The following is an 18136-nucleotide window of genomic DNA, read 5'->3' as shown; positions in this document are numbered from 1 at the left end:
AATTATTAACGGCGGCATCCTCACTCTCCAAGGTGTTCTATTTCAGACAATTACACGGTTGCCCTACCAATGAACTACCTGACAGAGATAACGGCCTTTTCTCAGCTCTCATCCACCCCAATCTCCTAACATTCAACAACACTAATTAGTATTTTGGAAAATGTTTCTTTTCCTATTTCCATGATTATTCATTCTATTATAAGCAAGTAATTAAATACTAGGGACAAAGATTTCATCAAGGTATCCAGACAGAATGGCTTCTAAGGTTAGTTGTTCTCAATATGCTCACACCTATGGGACAAAGGTCTTCACTATGTATTGATATATACTACCCACAGCATCAACTTGGCCGTTGCAACAAAGGCAAAAGTTGGGGGGAAATAAACTCAAACAGAACTAAGGGAATAGATGACAATGCTTTGGATGGGAGGTAAAATGGTCAATAAGAAAACTATTAAGCTATATTTGAAAAATTGGAAGGGAAGAGGCAAATGCTACAAACATTTGTAAATTTTATAAGGGTTTTCAAAGCCAGTAAATAAGTTAGGGAAAAGCTTAAAAACTTAAAAGTTCCAGGGATCTGTCTTCTAAATAATATCTCTTATGCATGTTAAACTTCAAAAATATGCTACCTATTTTTAATACTTATTGCCTATCTCCAAAAATGTAGATGGGACTTACACTAAAAAAAAGACCTAATAAAGTAAATAAAACAAAATAAAACAAAACTTAAAAAAATGAACCAAGTAAGACAAGAAAGTAGCTGGAAAAAAAGAAAAACCTTGCCTAAAGAAAGCTGCTATCAGTCAGCCAGTTTTAGATCTGCGCTTCCTGAACAGCCTAGACAGAGAAATATGAATTACCCAGTGCCCATCTGTCTAACAAATGGGTGTGTCAAGAGACATTTACCTTGTTCAAAGCCGTTTAAAGGTATCATTACTGATAACAAGAGACATGTTTTTAAAAGAGAACTTATAGAAAAGAACCTAGAACAAAAGAAGTCTGAGATTGTGATGATTCCACTAACTGGAATAGCAATTTATTTTTTAAAAAATTCTATTCAATAGGCTATGGAAGCATGATGTGGAACATGTAGACATTTGAATCATATGGAGTAATTCTACCTTGAATATTAAGAAGGAGCACTGGCATTAATTTAAAAGTTAAAACGTTTTCAGCAGAATATGTGGTTTTCCTTTCCAAAAGAAGACTGTGATAATCATAAAGCAGAAGAAAAGAGAGCTCACCAAATTTCGCTGCACTAAGTTATCTATGTCCCGCTTCACTATGTGGAGGTGCTCTTTGATGTCGCTGAAGTGCTGGCTTGTCTCATAAACGCCCCCTGCAGACCCAGGATGCTGTATGCCACTGACCAGTCTGACCGTTTCACTCACGGAATTCCTGAAATAGAAAATCCTTTTACAATGGAATCACTAGAAAGATGATTTTTACAGTCAGAGATTTCAAATGGTTAGATATATTTCTAAGCCCAATGCATCAGATCATTTAAAAAAACAAAGAAAAAAACCCCAGAAACAAAATAAGTATTTTAAAAAACTGTCTTCAAGATTAGAAAATAATTTATAAAAACTAGAATATTATGCCTTTATCTTTCACTAAAGGTTGTCTAACCACGGAGAATACTACTAAATAATTTGTTTTTAAAACCAATATTATAAATGGCTACTGATTAACATAATGGATGATACTCTTAATGAGCTTAAATCTTTCTAAGTGTTTAATGTTGTGCAGTAAAGGATTAACCCATCAGGCCTGGGCTGCCCAAACCCCGCACATTCCAAAGGTTTTCAGACCTGGCCCATGACTAGCCCCTGGGAGATAATCTCTATGCCCCTGGAATATCCTGCCTGTTAAGAGTGTCTTTGTCTACCTGGGGCCTTGGGCCAGGCCAACAATATGATTTATGTTTGTTTGCCTGGGGCCTTAGGCTGCAGTACCAGTCTGACCTCTAGGGGGACTGAAGATTGAGTAGTTAAGGTCAGTCATGTGGGTGCTCCATGCCTATGTGACTGACCCCTAATAAAAAACCCCGACACCAAGGCTTGGGTGAATTTCCTTGGTTGGCGACACTCTGCACATGTTGTCACGCATCACTGCTGAGAGGAATAAACACTGTCCGTGTGACTCCACTGGGAGGGAACAACTGAAAGTTTGTGCCTGGTTTCTCCTTAACTCCACTGTATGCACCTTCTTTCTTTGCTGATTTTATTATATATCCTTTCATTGCAATAAACCATGACTGTGAGTACAGCAGCTTTTCTGAGTTCGGTAAGCACTTCTAGAAGACCACAGAACCTAGAGGCGGTCTCAGGGACTCATAAGACAAATGTATCAATAATTCAATTTCTCTTTACAATTCTATCAGATGTCCCCTATATACAAACCTAGTGCTTCAACCAGACACCAACTAAAGAACATCTATCTGTTACAGATATGAAGGAAAAACTGGTTGTTTGGCATACTGAGCAATGGTGTGGTAGTCTCCACCACGGTATCTTTTTTGAAGGGTAATTTTGACTTTATACATTTTACCTTACACTCTGACTTCAGAATATAATCCCCATGTAAGATGTGATTCCACTATTCAGATGTAAGAGAAAGAGCTCTACCACTGAGTATGCCATTTGGATATGAGTCTGTAAGCATGATAGTGTAAGAGACTACAATTTTTTTTTTTTTTTAAATAATGGCAGAAACGTAACAGGGCTATTTATTAAGAAAGAAAGGAACATATCTGAATTTCAATTTACCTGAAAATATTACTGTTCCCTTTCACCCGTCTTGGCTCCTCATGTTCCCTGAGAATATCCTTCACATAAAGCCTCTGTGTCTGGGATGCTTCTTCTAGTCCTGACCCTTCCCTCCAAGAGGGAGGGTCTAAAATGGAAGGGCCAGTTCAAACTACTGCCTTTCCCCTATACTTTCCTCTCCCTGAAGGCTTCCTTGTCAAATGCAACCATTCCCTAAACATCACACATACTTTTCTCCTTTGTATCTGTATACAGTCAGCCCTCCTTTTCTGTGGTTTCCACATCCACGGATTCAACCAACCATAGATCAAAAATATTCAGAAAAAAAAATTCCAGAAAGTTCTCAAAAGCAAAACTTGAATTTGCCACACAGACAACTATTTACATTGTACTTACAGCTATTTACAGAGCAATATGTTGTATGAGGTATTATAGGCAATCAAGAGATGGTTTAAAGTATACAGGAGGTAATAAGCAAATACTATACCATTTTATATAAGGGAATTGAGTATCCCTGGATTTTGGTATCCGCAGGGCCCTGGAACCAATCCCATGGATATGGAGGGAATACTGTATATGGGTTTTCTCCCTCATAGAGCATAAGTTATCCGAGAACAGGAATGTCTCTGATTTTCTGACAGCCTTCAACAGTTACAGTGCAATTTGGATGAATTAATAAATAAGTTATCTAACTTATTTCCTTGAAGTAAAATTTAGTTTAAAAAGTATCAGTAAAAGTTGTACTGCCCTGGTGGCGCAGTGGTTAAGAATCTGCCTGTCAATGCAGGAGACATGGGTTCAAGCCCTGGTCTGGGAAGATCCCACACGCCGCGGAGTAACTAAGCCCGTGTGCCACAACTACTGAGCCTGTGCTCTAGAGCCTGCGAGCCACAACTACTGAGCCCACGTGCCACAACTACTGAAGCCTGCGCGCCTACAGCCTGTGCTCCGCAACAAGAGAAGCCACCGCAATGAGAAGCCTGTGCACCGCAACAAAGAGTAGCCCCCGCTCGCTGCAACGAGAGAAAGCCCATGAGCAGCAACGAAGACCCAACACAGTCAAAAATAAATAAATTTATCAATAAAAGCTTTGCTAGAAGAAAACAACAAAAAAAAGAAACTCAAATATTAAAATTACTTAGAAATAACAGAGTAGGTCAGGCTGAATGTTAAGTATAATAAAAAATCTTCAAAAATTCTACTTGAGTTATACGAGCAATGAAGAGTTAAAAACCTGCTACAAAATATCTCAAGTGCTTTCTGAATAAATGACATGTCTTGATTAAAACTTCTTTGAATGGCACACATGCTCAAGGAAATTCATGTGAGTCTAAGCTTTTCCACTTAAACCCAAATTAAGAATTATATTTTACTATCTCTAAAATACTTACCAAGAATAAAGCATCCCAGAATATACAACCTTCTCACATATCTGCATTTTAAAATATTGCTTCCCAGAGCATGAACTTGCTTACAGATACATAAATGTCTTTTTAATACACAAAGATTGAGTCATCATTCATTCATTTGCCTGTTGATTCTGCTAACGTTTATTTGCTACATGTTACGAGCCAGGCAATTTTTAGGGATATAAACTGTGCAAGAAAAATATAATTCCTGCCCTGCTGAGACTAATAGACTAGCAGGAGAGCAATGTGATAGAGGCACATCTAGAGTTCTATGAAGATGCATTTAACTTAGCTGGGCACCCAGAGCTGAGTGTTAAAGGATAAAGGAGGGTTCTATGAGGATGGGATTGTGACGGAAGGAGGGCATATGTAGCTTAGGGAATAGGTCAAGTGAAGAGGGCTGCAGAGAACACTAGAGAAAAAATGCCTTTTAAGGAATAATGGAAGGATGACCAACAAATGAAGAAAACTAAGAAGAAGCAGAGGCCAAGAACATCAAGAGTGAGTGGTATGCTAGAAGCCTTGGAAAAAAAAATGTCTCAAGATAGAGGGAGTGGGAAAGGTGTCAATTTCTACAGAAAGTCCAGCAGGATGAGGACGGAAAGGTATTCATTACAGGGCACCACTGACTGCAGAAAGAACAGTTTGGTGCTTTCAGGACAAATTACAGTGGTTTGGAAGCGAAGACAGGCAGTTTGGTCTACTTTTTTAGAAACTCACTAAAAAGGAAGGAAAAAGAGAAGCAATAGTAAAAATAATAGAAAGTGTCAATGAAAGGTTCGTTTTGTTTTGATTAGTTTTCAATAACGGAAGAGCAAGCCCTTTTGTATGAGGTGTAAGTTAAAGGGAGAAGACAGAGAAAGGATCACTAAAGCGCAAGGGTCAGAGAAGTAGAAGGAACAGGATCCAGGGCTAAGGACTGGCCTGGGCAACAGCTGTGCAGATGGAGGCAAGTGCGGGGAGGGAGGGTGCAGCACAAAGAGGAGGCGAAGGACGAGACAATGTCATCTCCCAGGAAGAATGTCAATGGCAGGCTGAGTTATGGGGCTTGAAGAGAGTGGTGAAGATGTTGAATGAGAGTAGCGAAGATACAGAATGAATAAAGATCACTAAATAGCTTAAATATTATATTACAGGGACAGGCTGAAGGTACAGAAGATGAAAATTAAGAGCGAGATCCCAGAAGAATATGTGAAAATATTCATGTAAAAATGCCTAGCACAGTACCCAGAATGCAATAGGTACTCAAAAATGTAGGTAAAGGTAAACATGAAATGCTAAATGCTGCCTGCTCACCAGAAAGAACTTATTAAAAAAATTACAGCCAATTAACAACACAGCCAACACATAATAATAGCAAAGTTCAAAGAACATTAGTGACTCTGTCCACGGAAAAGGCCCAGAAGCAATGGCAATGCAGCAGCATCAAGCACGACACTGTCTTTACAGACCATTTCTCACTAAAAGACCAGGGCTCCAAAGAAAGATGCCTGTGACACGTGTGGGACAGAAATATACAAGAGGAGCCTGGGAAGTCTTACACCTGAAAGGAAGGAAGCTACCAAAGACTACTGCGGTTGCATCAAAAGGATGCAGAAGCTAACCTGTAGGGACAGCTAGCGCCCAAAGACGAAACAATCTGAACATCAATTATAAAGACTAATGTAAAACAGCAAAATATGTTAAACTCCACGAGTTGAAAAACAATCAAACAAACATCACCTCTCACTATCTCATCATTTAACCTTGGACACTGCCAGGGGACCAACTCGTTATTCTAAAAAATGATAAAAAAGAATCAAGTGTTTATCCTGCCTTTCCTGAACTATTTCAGGATAACAAGTAAGTAATCAGAGAAATTCTTTTTAAATGGAGAGGGAATTTTAGAATAAGAGTGTCATCCTTCTTCACCTCTAATGAAATGATGGATTTAGGCTACGGCCGTCACTGGCTAAAACTTAGGCTCATGGAGGCACTTTATAATGAATGGCTCAGGCAGACAAAATCTGGTTATTAGTAACTGCTGGACTGGGTGATGGGGATGTGAGAGAAGGCCCTTCTGTTAGCCTCAACTTTTCTGTATGTTTAAAATTTTCTATAATTAAATAAAAATTGGCAAGGACTTATGGTATGCTAAAAATAGCACCTGAGAGTACAGAGATAATGAGAACTAGTTCTGTTTTCATATCATGATCTTTTATCATTCAGAGCCTTCTCCCCTCTTTCTGTAAACTGGAGACAACTGAACTACATGCTTCTGCTAAAAAAAATTCCATGATCCCCTAAGAGCGTGGAAATCCATAAAGACACAAACCACCCTCTCTATAAAAGGCAAATATTTCCTATCTCTTTGCATTTTTTTTCTGAAGCGTATTCAGAAGAAAAAGCTTTAGAGGACAAATTCAGAAATTTGAGTTCAGTTTTTACATTAACTTATTGCATGCATGACATTTGTCCTTCATTAATAAGGGGGAATTTACATGGATTGCTAACTACCCTAAGTAAGTGTTTGCATGGATAATACAACTGGATGGCTAGGCTTTGCTAACCACTAACTGAATCTTAAGATGTTCTAGTATTACTCTTAAGTAAAACAAGCACAAAACAGTATCTCAAGCATGCTACCATTTACATCAGAAAGAAGGAGAGCTAAGAAAATACATATGTGGAGAAGAAATATAGGAAGAACAAACCAGAAATTAATGGGATGAGTTACCAACAGGGGGTGGATGGGAAACAGCTAGAAAGAAGGAGAGAACGGAAGTGGGGCAGCAGTGATGAAGAGGAAGTGATACCTCAATAAATATATTCTGGCTCCTAGAACCATAGCATTCACATACCCTTCGTATACCCAAAATATAAACAATTAAAATCAACCAGGATGTAGGAGAAATGCAAACACTAACAGAAAACCTAACTGTGTTACAAATGAATATCATAACCATACTGAAGAGAGTGGGGAAGAAAAGAACTAAACTAACTACCTGGAAAATAGTGTCTGGACTAGATACTGTAAGGCTAGAGGCAAAAGGAGCTTTACATAAATCCATCACTATATGTGTTTCTCATAGGGATATGGCTTAATAATTTGAAACCACTTTATGTATACTTTATGCACACACTAAAACTATACCAATAAGTAAATACATTAGAGATAAGAACCAGGTTTCTCCCTATTGGAGAAAGAATTTTCAAATAGGGAAAGGAGGAAGGCTAAAATCAGCCCTTCAGTTTTCAGTTCAGTCCAGTCCAACCAAAATCCAAAGTATCTGTATAATCTCGTGTTTTTTTTTTAATACAAATGTAGAGTAAGGGATACAAAAATACGTGTGGATTAGTATACATTCACATATTCCCTAGACCTGCCCACTGAGAGGGCCTAGAAGCAATGGCACCCCAGTAGTAATGAGCACACCTAGTGCCCAGATCTTGGTTTCTAAATACTTTTCTCCAATAAAAGGAACCAGGGCTCACTGAGAAGTGGTTGATTCTAGAGCTCGGGCACAGAAAATACAAGATGAGCTTGAAACATATTACACTACCAGAGAGTAAAGAAATACTTAAAAAAGATGGGGGTTTGTTGAAAGAACACAGAAGCCAACCTGAAGGAGTTCCTAACGACCAGAGCTGGAACAATTTGAACAACAAAATAAATAATGATAGTACAGGATTATAACCCACAGAATAAATAATCCATGAGTCCACACTGATATAAATAGATTAAGTAAATAAATGGGGGAGAAGGAGTAGTGGTCCTTATAGAATGCCAGTAAATAGATATAGAAGGAATGATGGAAATAGAAAAACCAGCGTTTGGTAAACACCACATTCTTGTTTCAGATAAAACATCAATGGATGCTAAAATTAGTGAGCCAAAGGCTAAAGTGAAACAGGATATTTACAAAGACTCAAAGTATCTTTCCCCAAATATTTATTAACCACCAAGGGAAGGATAGTAACTTTAAAGTAGAGAAACTGGGAAGAAACAACAATATCCAAGCGATCACAGCCAACATCACCAGTAATAAGACACACCCACATCATGAACATGACGCACTGTTGTATTCTTGTCAAAAATGCAGAACCTCCATCCAATCATGAGTAAATACCAGACAAACCCAAACTGAGGAACCAAATTGGTCCAATTAATTAATCAATGCTCTTGAAAATTGCCATGGTCATGAAAGACAAGGAAAGATGAACTATCTCAGACTGCAGAAGTCATGAGAAATAACTAAATGCAATGTGCAATCCTGGGTAGGATCTTAGAATGAAAAAGGCACTGGTAGAAAACTGGCGAAATTTGAGTAAGATCATTAGTTTAGTTAATAGTACTGTACCAATGTTAATTTCTCCGTTCTGACAATTGTACTGTGGTTATGTAAGATGTTAACATCGGGGGGAAGATAAGTGAGGGATACGTGGGATATATGAGGGATATGTCCTTATTTTTTTTTTTGCAATATCTGAAGTCTAAAATTAGATCAATATATTTTTTTAAATGTTATATTGATCTGGTCTGTTTCTAAAACAGTTTAACTATTCATTTAACATCATAAATATTTTAATCATGAGTTTAAAAAACTTGAAGATTTTTTAAAAAATGCCAAACAGTACAACTGAAAGAAATACAAATTTGCAGTTACAAGTTAGGCTGCCTTTAATCTCTAGGTGTTAAATGTTATCACCTTCTGTTTAACCTCATTCGGTTTAATTTTCCAGTCCTAAAGAACTCACCTTAACATTCTAGTTTGTCAAGGGCTGTACTGGCTGGGGCAGTGCCCTAACGTATTAGCTTATGACATGTGACATGCCTGGCTGTTTCTCTGCTTCAGGCATTGAATGCTAATTATCTGATAAGTGAATCCTTTTTAAAGACCTATCATTCAGTGTTCCAAGGACACAGTGTCTCCTCTCTGCAGCTACCCTTTGCCCAGGCTCTCTTAGGGTACAACACAGGATGAAAAAGAGGTAGTCACACATAGCATATTTCCTTCAAAATGGTTTCATTCCATCAAAAAGAAGTTCCGGCATCAGGTATGTTTGTTCTACAGACCTGTAGTACTATGCATGCTTATTCCTCCAGTTATTTTTCCTAGGATTGTTATGTATTACCCATATTCTTTTTATATTTTAGAAATGCACAAATGCTGTCAAACAACTGTGACAAAACCTATTTTTTTTTTTTTTTAAAGATGCTAAAGCATTTTTTCCTTTTCTAGCTTGGAACAAATAAAAAATTTAGACAGGTTTCCTAAATATCAAAAGTCCCCGTATACTTTACATTCCCCTATTTACAAAATAATCTAGAACATGATTCTTACTCATGCTGCAGTCTTACGACAATAATGTGCTTGCATATCTAGAGAAGTCATGAATTTAGGACAAAGGTATCATGTAATACTCAGACATTACTTTTGTATACTTACTTCATTTCATTTACTTGTCTCAGAATCTCATGCTGAGTGTTCACAACAGTATCCAGTTCTTGTTGAGTGGTCTGGAGAAAAAACAAAAGATGGCCAGCCAGCTCAATAATCCCCATTCTATAGAACATACAACTTTTCTTTTCCACCTCTCCTCCATCAAAGGTTAACTAAGGCATATCTGCATATTTTGAAAGCTCACCTGTCCATGCTGCCCTGGGACTCCTGCTCCTCTTTTAGAGATCTCCTCCGTCAAGGAAGAGACATACCTTCTCTGCTCATCAAGAATCATATCTAACTGTCGGTTCAGCTGCTTGATTTCAAGATGAATACGATTCTGTCCTTCAAAGATTTGTCTCAGCTCACGGTCTCCTACACTCTCAAATAATTCATCTGCTGAAATGGAAATTACAAATCAAAATTATTAGAATCACCTACACACAGACAGTTTTCAAACTACTGTAAGTGACCAAAGCACTAACATATACTAGAATAAGAGCATCATCAACACAGTGTTATGATCTTCCCACAACACAGTGTTATGTGTTAAACATGTATGTAGTTAATTCAATCGTGATTACATTACTAATTGTTTTCACCATCTCTGGTGGTTGAATACTAATTATAAATTAGGTCTGAATTTTTTCACCTAAAAATTATTTTCTCTTTTAAATAGACTGTGTGATTCTATTTACAGGGGCAGGCAGAACTAATCTAATTTCTTAATAGAAATCAGAATAGTGGTTGCCTCTGGAACGGGGCTGACTTGAAAGAGGTATAAGGGAACTTTCTGGGGTGATAAAAATATTCTATACACTGATCTGAGTGATGGTTAAAGGGGTATACACATTTGTCAAAATTCATCAAACTATTCTCTTAAAATTTATGCATTTTACTTCCATAAAAGATTAAGAAATGGAGTTGAGAACAGCTGATTTTCCTTTTATTCCTGACCATGCTGAAATCAGATCGTTTCATTCAAACACTTACTACAATAAGCTTCAGGATATATTCACAAATCATATGTGATGTTTAAAACAAATCCAAGGAAAAAATAAAACTTACCTTTCATTTTTATCTTCATTAAATCTGAATCACACTGTTAATCATTTATATTAACACACTACTTAGTTCAAAAGGTAGCCCCAGGCTTTATTAAATATAGCCTTCATCACTTGTGCTGATAGGGAACCGAGATCATAAAAGTTAGCAGATTATATACAGTCCCTCTATTTGGCCTTATCTTGTTTTGTTTTTGACATGTAGCCCATGTAAGTTCTTAATTACATTAGCTTAGACTAATATTTAAAAATTTTCAACCTTTAATGTCCAGAATTCTGTTGAGTAGTAAGAGGAGTAGATAATTACTTCACGTTACTCTTGCAAGTCTTGATAGTTTTCAAGTATTAGCTCTATATTACTAAGGTAATTGTGTGTCACTAAAAGGAAAGAAATAAACCTTGGACGATTTCATTCAACAAATATTTACTGAGTCTCAACTACTACGTCAGCACTGCTGTTGTTTTTTTAGGCTTAGGGGACACAGAAGTAAACACAGCAAACAAAGACCACTGCACTCACAGAGCTTACACTCCAACGGTTCACTGTTCACATCACCCAGATACTCCTGACTGCACACTTCACTAAGCGATACTCTTCCCCGTAAAAACATCAACCTCTGAGCCCTTTAAAGACTGAAGATTTGTTTAAAAATTATTTCCTGAAATTGCCTGGAACGTGCCAGATCAGAGAGCAAAGATAAAAAGGATGAAGTGCCGGGTGACATGTAAGCGCCACAACCATTGCTGCAGCGGCGGACAGCTCTGCTCCAACTCACCAGGCTGCCCTTGAAGGTCAGGGTGCTCCTTCTGGAATTCCTCCTTTTTTTTATCCAACTCCTGTTGAAAGTGCTCAAATTCCTCCTGGTACTTTTCTTTTTCTTTTTCAGAAATTTCTTTATCTGGTGTAGGCTTTTTTGGAGTTTAAGAACAGATCATTAAAAAAATTAAAAAGTAAGAAAATAATAAACCTCAATATATGTTCTTTTTCTCATTTTAACTACTCTACCACCAGTTGAAAGGTTAATTTACTCTTGCTACTAATATTACAACAAAAAATAAAAATAGCCACTACCACTTATTGACTGCTTGCCAGAGGGCACTGTCTTTAACGTCTACAACGTTAAGGTGGCCAGTACAAACCTCTCAGTTTTACCAGTGAAGACACGGAGCGTTACAGAGGTTAAGTAACTTATACCAGGTCATAATGGCAATAACTGGCAGAAACAAGATCCAAACCTAAGTCAGTCTTCTCGAGTTTTCAGCTACGAGGCAGTACCACTAAACTACAAATAAACTTTTGGAAAAAAATGAGTATACTTACTGGCTCTTTCCCAGGCTCAGTCAATTGGAAAGTCAGAAAAGAAAGGACATCATGATCATCTACAAAGTAAAAAAAAAAAAAAAAAAAAAAAAATCTGAAAAAGTTCTGTAATAGATTATTTTTATGGTTGTGAATTTACTTTATAGACATCTGTTGCTTTAAAATAATAATCAATAAGGGAAATAACAAAAATTTGCTCTAATTTGGTAAAGGCAACGGTGCTCTGTGAGCTTAGAGAAAAAATTCATCTGACTTATATTAGAACTAGGTTAGAATTCACTTTTTTAAATCCTAAACCAGAACATTTAGCTGTGTTTAACACATGATGGATGTTTAATAAATGTCTGATAAGGGAATGAACAAACAAATGAAGGGTCAAAACAAGCCCAACTCCTAATTCTGGCACCAAGATCCTCCTTTATTTTTCCACAAATCTCCTTCATGCGCTGCATCCCAGTCAAGTGAGACAAAATCCTGTTCTTCAGGTATTTCCTGTTCCTATCTGTCTCTGAACCTTTCTTATAGTGCTTACCACTCCCAGCCTTACTTTCCTGTTTTCACCATGACACTGCTCTGTCCTGGATTACTGGGACAGTCCTGATTTATCTGTGTTGCCCTGGCATTACTAATAGCATCTCCTGTTACTCCCAAAGCATCTCGATTAGAATATGATTACTTTTCTATATATCATTTATATTTGTTTCCCTCATACAGCAGATTTTATTTCACCTAAAATTGTATTAAAAAATCAAATTAATTTCAAGCTGTTTAAGCTAAAAACAGCTAACAGATCAAACCTCATAACATTGAACTACAATACTCATCCTGGCTAGTGTCACATCCACAAAGCAAGAGAGATGAATTTCCACTGCAGCAATCTCTTTGCTTTCTGCTACTTTTATGGAGATCTAGATATGTAGCCAGATTAAAGAGAAAATTGTAATACCATAGTGTAGGTTAGGTAACATTAGGAGAAGTCATGCAGTGTTAATAGAGCCCTGGACCCAGGAGCCAGAAATCTAAACCAAGTCCTGCCTGGGTCTGATTTATTGGCCATGTGATCTTTAGAAAGCCCTTTAATCCAAGATTTGGCAAAGTCACCTAAAAATTGGGTAAATATGATCTATCCTTTCTCCTTCCCTCCTTGTTCTATTGTAAGGAAAAATTCACATATTTGAAAATAATAAAAATATTATACAATATGAACACAAGATGGTATTAACATCCAATGATAAGTTCATTTATCACCACTCATGGAAAAAAAAGGGTAAGTACGTCTTCTTTAAAGGTTAGCCCCCAGTAATATTTCCTCAGGCTACCAAATTCATTTAAATGTGCTGTGACAGCTCTCAGGATCCTAAAACACTTGGCAGTTAACCTTTTAAATATGTCTCCTTCACTATAAAATATCGCACCCAAACTGACAGTCTAATTTACATAATTGCACGTAGCCCCAGCCAACTGTAAACCCACAGAAAGTAAGTAGAGAATCAGCAGTCCCAAGAGACCAAAAAGACTGGCACCACAGATCATGGAAGGTTACAACCAGTCTTAAAAGGTTAAAAGCAAACAACGCTACCCATCTCCAAAATATATTATTCCCAATAAAATTCAATTCACAACCTTTCAATATTAAAAGATACCAAGATTTTACCTGCAAGACCTCCAGTTGCAGCAGATATTCCAAAATGCCCCTGTGCAGGGATAATCATATTTTCCACTTTGGTGCAAAATTCATAATCATTTTTATCTGGTGTGAAGCCATTATTGATCATTACCTAGAAAGACAAACTGTAGCTATAGCTTTTACAAAGATCTTGTAAAATGAATCTCAAGTAGTCAGTTTATGACCATTTGATCTTTATATTTGGTCTAATAACCACCAAAAAGCTATCAGCTTCAAATCATTATGCTGTATACCTTAAACTTACAGTGTTGTATGTCAATTACATCTCAATAAAATTGGAAGAAAAAATGAAAATAAAAAAAATTAAAAAGCTGTAATCCCTTGTCCAGTAAATAAACTCACTTATTTGGTATCATTATACAATGAGATAGTTCACTTCAGAAAATGGTTTTTGCCCTACTGTGTGTCAAGGCTTAAAAATAAAAATCGGATAACTTTCCATGAAAATCTTTCTAAAATAGAATGTGGTTCACCTTCTCTAGAGAAGACTTAAGGAACCAACCATGATTACGTTCTCTGAATGGTTCCTACAGAAGAGGGATCAGGCTTGGTCTGAAACTCCAGTAACAGAGCTACAACGAATAGGTTAAATTGACAATTTTTACTACAGCAAGTGGAGAATTAAACAGATTGCCTCAGCAAGTAGTGAGCTCCTCTTCATTAAATTAGGGGGGTAACTGGACTGTACTAAGTTAGCAGAGAGTCAGCAAAAGTAACAAGTCATATAGACAAAAAAAGGCAGAAAATGAAAAAACTAGAAAGACACATAAGCTTCTACGTTGCAGAATGTATTTTTGAAATAATGACCCTACATGTCTTAAACGAACTTTGGAAATCTAAGCAAGCACAGGAATCCACCTGGCACATGAATATTCTTCTCATGAGCCCAGTCAAGCAGTGGTCTGGCCTCTTCAATACCTTTCACTTCTAGCAACCCAACCACTAGCCCCACCGTAAAGAAGAGCCACTGAGATACAGTGGAAGCAAAGGGCGTAGGTACACGGCACCAGAGTAAGGGCACTTCTATCATTACTTCCAGATGAAAAGTTTTGTTAGTGACAGTTAAGGTAAAACCATACAGGTAAAATGTGACAGTACTTGATCCAAATTTTTAGCAAAAGAGTAAGGGACAGGGCAATATGAAGGGTTAATCTCTATATAATGTAGGATGGCAACATGGGAACTCCTACCAATTTTTAAAAAATCACCTGCCATTTAGTTGACTAATATTAATATTTCTGTTTCCTCTGCTCACTAATGTTCCTATTTGAGTTTACAGCATGTACAACTGATTCTCCTACAGTCTTTCAAATCGCCAATCAGTAAGACATTTGCCTTTGAGAGATTAAAGAAAAAGAAGTGTTAAGTTAATCATATTCTAAAATTAATACTAAGAACTTTCAACTGTTCAATATTTTTTCCTTGAGCCCTAAGAAATTGAAAATCCATCAGGAGTATTTACTATCCAGTTCTAATTCTTTAAACAAACAAAAAAAAGGTACAATATATTCACTGCACGATGAGTTTGGAGGAACCTTAGGGCTGTGACTGTACAGGTACAATATGTCCACTGATTAATACCAGTAACGCTTCTTTGAGATTACTGATAACATCCCTTATTCATCTTACAGTTTCGACCCGTTGTTAAATACCATGCTTGCAGTATTTAAAATCTTGTTTTGGAATTCCCTGGCGGTCCAGTGGTCAGGACTCCACGCTTTCACTGCTGAGGGCGTGGGTTTGATCCCTGGTCGGGGGAACTAAGAATCCCGCATGCCACACGGCGTGGCCAAAAAAAAAAAAGTGTATAATACCTTGTTTTGACATATTTCCTCCACTAACAGCATTTCTTTTTCCCCTTACTTTGTTTTTCCCTCCAAAGCTCAAACAACTGGGAGCTAAAGATGTAAGTACATTTAACAAACATTCCTTGAGTACTAAACACGGGCACAGGATTAGGGACTATGAGGAGGGCAGGGTAAAGTGCCTGCACTGAGATGTGTACAGTCACACTGATGAGAAAAGACACACAAACCATAACTAACTAGCAAGTCAAGACGACATATTATAAAGGGCAAATAAGCACCAGAGGAAAAAAAACACTTAGAGTTTAAGTGAGACAGATCATTACGAGCTGATGTTTGGGAAATCTGATGGAAAGGGATCCTGAACTAGTATGTTCAAGAATGAGCACGACTCTGCCAGGTAGGGAGGAAAGGGGAGCGAATTACAGGAGGGGACAGCAGACGGAGCAAGCACACACAAAGGCTAGGACCGTTAAGTCACAACCAGATGTCCTGCCAAGTCTCTCTAAAATGTATTCTTCAGAACACTGGCTCTATAGACATTCACAGATACGAAGTGAAAAGAGAATTCCACGGCCCAGTAAGCCTAAAGAATGAGGGGTTTAATAAAGGGTCTTTATTTCGGGACTTCCCGGCGTCTTTAACGTGCTTGTATGCACAGACCCCCCAATCTCATCTGACCACGGAACTCTTTTTGGGGTTCTGCAGGATCACTGTTGTGCGAGCTGCTGGTAGGGCTGACGGCCTCGTCGCGTGGGGTCGTGCAGGCAGCCTCCCTGTGATCTGTGTACTCAGATGTGTGTCTGTACTCGCCGTGGTTGGCGTCTGGGTTCTGCCACATGAAGGTAAGCGTGACCTACTGATGCCCCTGATGAAACTGTACAGGATGTATAATAATTCCAGCAGAACTCAAATCCAAGTTAGGCATAATAGACTGGACAGTGCCTCTATTCTGAGGTCTCTAAATTAGTTTGGAATTTAAGACTGAGCCAATACAAAGTTTTCCAAATAACTGTCTTTTTCAGAGTTGATACAAAGGAGTGCAAGGTTAGCTCATGATTTAGGGAAAAGAAAAATGTATATAAGATATTCTTTACTTATAAGCATTATATAACCAGGTATTGATGGCATCGTTAAAAATGCAATGTTCACATGGTATTAGTGACCTTAGTTATTATAACTGCCTGCTGGGTATATCCACCTAACCTAAATATTAACCCAAACTCAATTTGTCTACAACGAAACTCCTTACCAACTGTCTGCCTTCCCACTCCTCCCTCAAACACAAAGAAACGTGCTGCTTTTTGGTTAATGGTACCATTTAGTTGAACACTGGCCAGAAATTCAGGAACTATCTTTGACTCCACAACTATATTCACTCTCCCAGCCCCAAGCCAACTAGTAGTAAGTTCTGCAGTCTCCACCTCCTAATCGTCTCTTCTCTATCTTTCCTCTACCCTCGTTCAGACCACAAGTGGAGTCTTGCCGCTAAAACAGTGCTGGGTTCAAATCACAGTTCTGTTACTTATGTGGTAAGACACTGTCCAAGTTACTTAAACTCTCCCATATTCAATTTCCCCATTTATGAAACGGGGATGCCTTCCCCACAGGGCTGTTGGAATAAATGAGAAATATTTGCAAATGATATATCTGATAAGGGGTTAATATCCAAAATATACAAAGAACTCATACAAGTCAACATCAGAAAAGCAAACAACCAGATTAAAAAATGGGTAAAGGATCTGCATAGACATTTGTCCAAAGACATACAGACAGTCAACAGGCACATGAAAAGATGCTCCACATCACTGATCATCAGGGAAATGCAGATCAAAACCACAGTGAGACATCACCTCACACCTGTTCAGAATGGCTATTATCTAAAAGACAACAAATAACAGATGCTGGAGAGGGTGTGGAGAAAAGGGAACCCCTGTGCACTGCTGGCAGAAATGTAAACTGGTACAACCACTATGGAAAGCAGCATGGAGATTATTTCTCAAAAAATTAAAAACAGAACTACCATAGGATCTAGCAACTCCACTCCAGGGTATTTATCCAAAGAAAATGAAAACACTAATGAGAAAAAATATAGGCACCCCTACGTGCACTGCAGCATTATTTACAATAGCCAACATATGGAAGCAACCTAAGTGCCCACCAATAAATAGATGAATGGATAAAGATGTAGTACATATACACAACAGAATATTCCTCAGCCATAAAAAGATTGAAATCTTGCCATTTGCAACAACATGGATGGACCTAGAGGGTATTATGCTAAGTGAAGTGAGTCAGACAGAGAAAGACAAGTACCGTATGATTTCACTTATATGTGGAATCTAAAAAACAAATGAACAAACAGAACAAAACAGTCACAGACACAGAGAACAAACAGGTGGTTGCCAGAGGGGAGGGAACTGGGGGGGAGGAGAGAAATAGGTGAGAGAGAGTAAGAGGTACAACCTTCCAGTTGCAAAATAAATGAGTCACAGGTATGAAATGTACAGTGTAGGGAAATCAGTCAATAATTATGAAATATCTTTGTATGGTGATAGACAACTAGACTTATCACAGTGGTCATTTTGAAATGTACAGAAATACTGAATCACTACATTGTATACCAGGAACTAACATAGTGTTATAGGTCAATTTT

At 37.7% G+C, this 18136-nt stretch overlaps 1 protein-coding gene across 1 annotated transcript in view; it reads right to left on the bottom strand.

Moving 5' to 3' along the window:
- Positions 1-18136, bottom strand: part of LMAN1 (lectin, mannose binding 1) — a 29247-nt gene that overhangs the window by 3993 nt on the left and 7118 nt on the right. The window contains exons 6-11 of the mRNA XM_082352992.1: positions 13643-13766; positions 11989-12047; positions 11444-11576; positions 9809-10002; positions 9610-9680; positions 1248-1401 (exon numbers count right to left, since the gene is read on the bottom strand). Of these exons, the coding sequence (XP_082209118.1) occupies positions 1248-1401; positions 9610-9680; positions 9809-10002; positions 11444-11576; positions 11989-12047; positions 13643-13766 (735 nt within the window). The remainder of the gene's footprint in view (positions 1-1247; positions 1402-9609; positions 9681-9808; positions 10003-11443; positions 11577-11988; positions 12048-13642; positions 13767-18136) is intronic.

This window comes from Balaenoptera borealis (assembly GCF_965194805.1).
Source record: "Balaenoptera borealis genome assembly, chromosome: 14".
Lineage (NCBI taxonomy): Eukaryota > Metazoa > Chordata > Mammalia > Artiodactyla > Balaenopteridae > Balaenoptera > Balaenoptera borealis.
The sequence above is the reverse complement of the archived record's forward strand: the minus strand, read 5'-3'. Positions and strand labels throughout refer to the sequence as shown.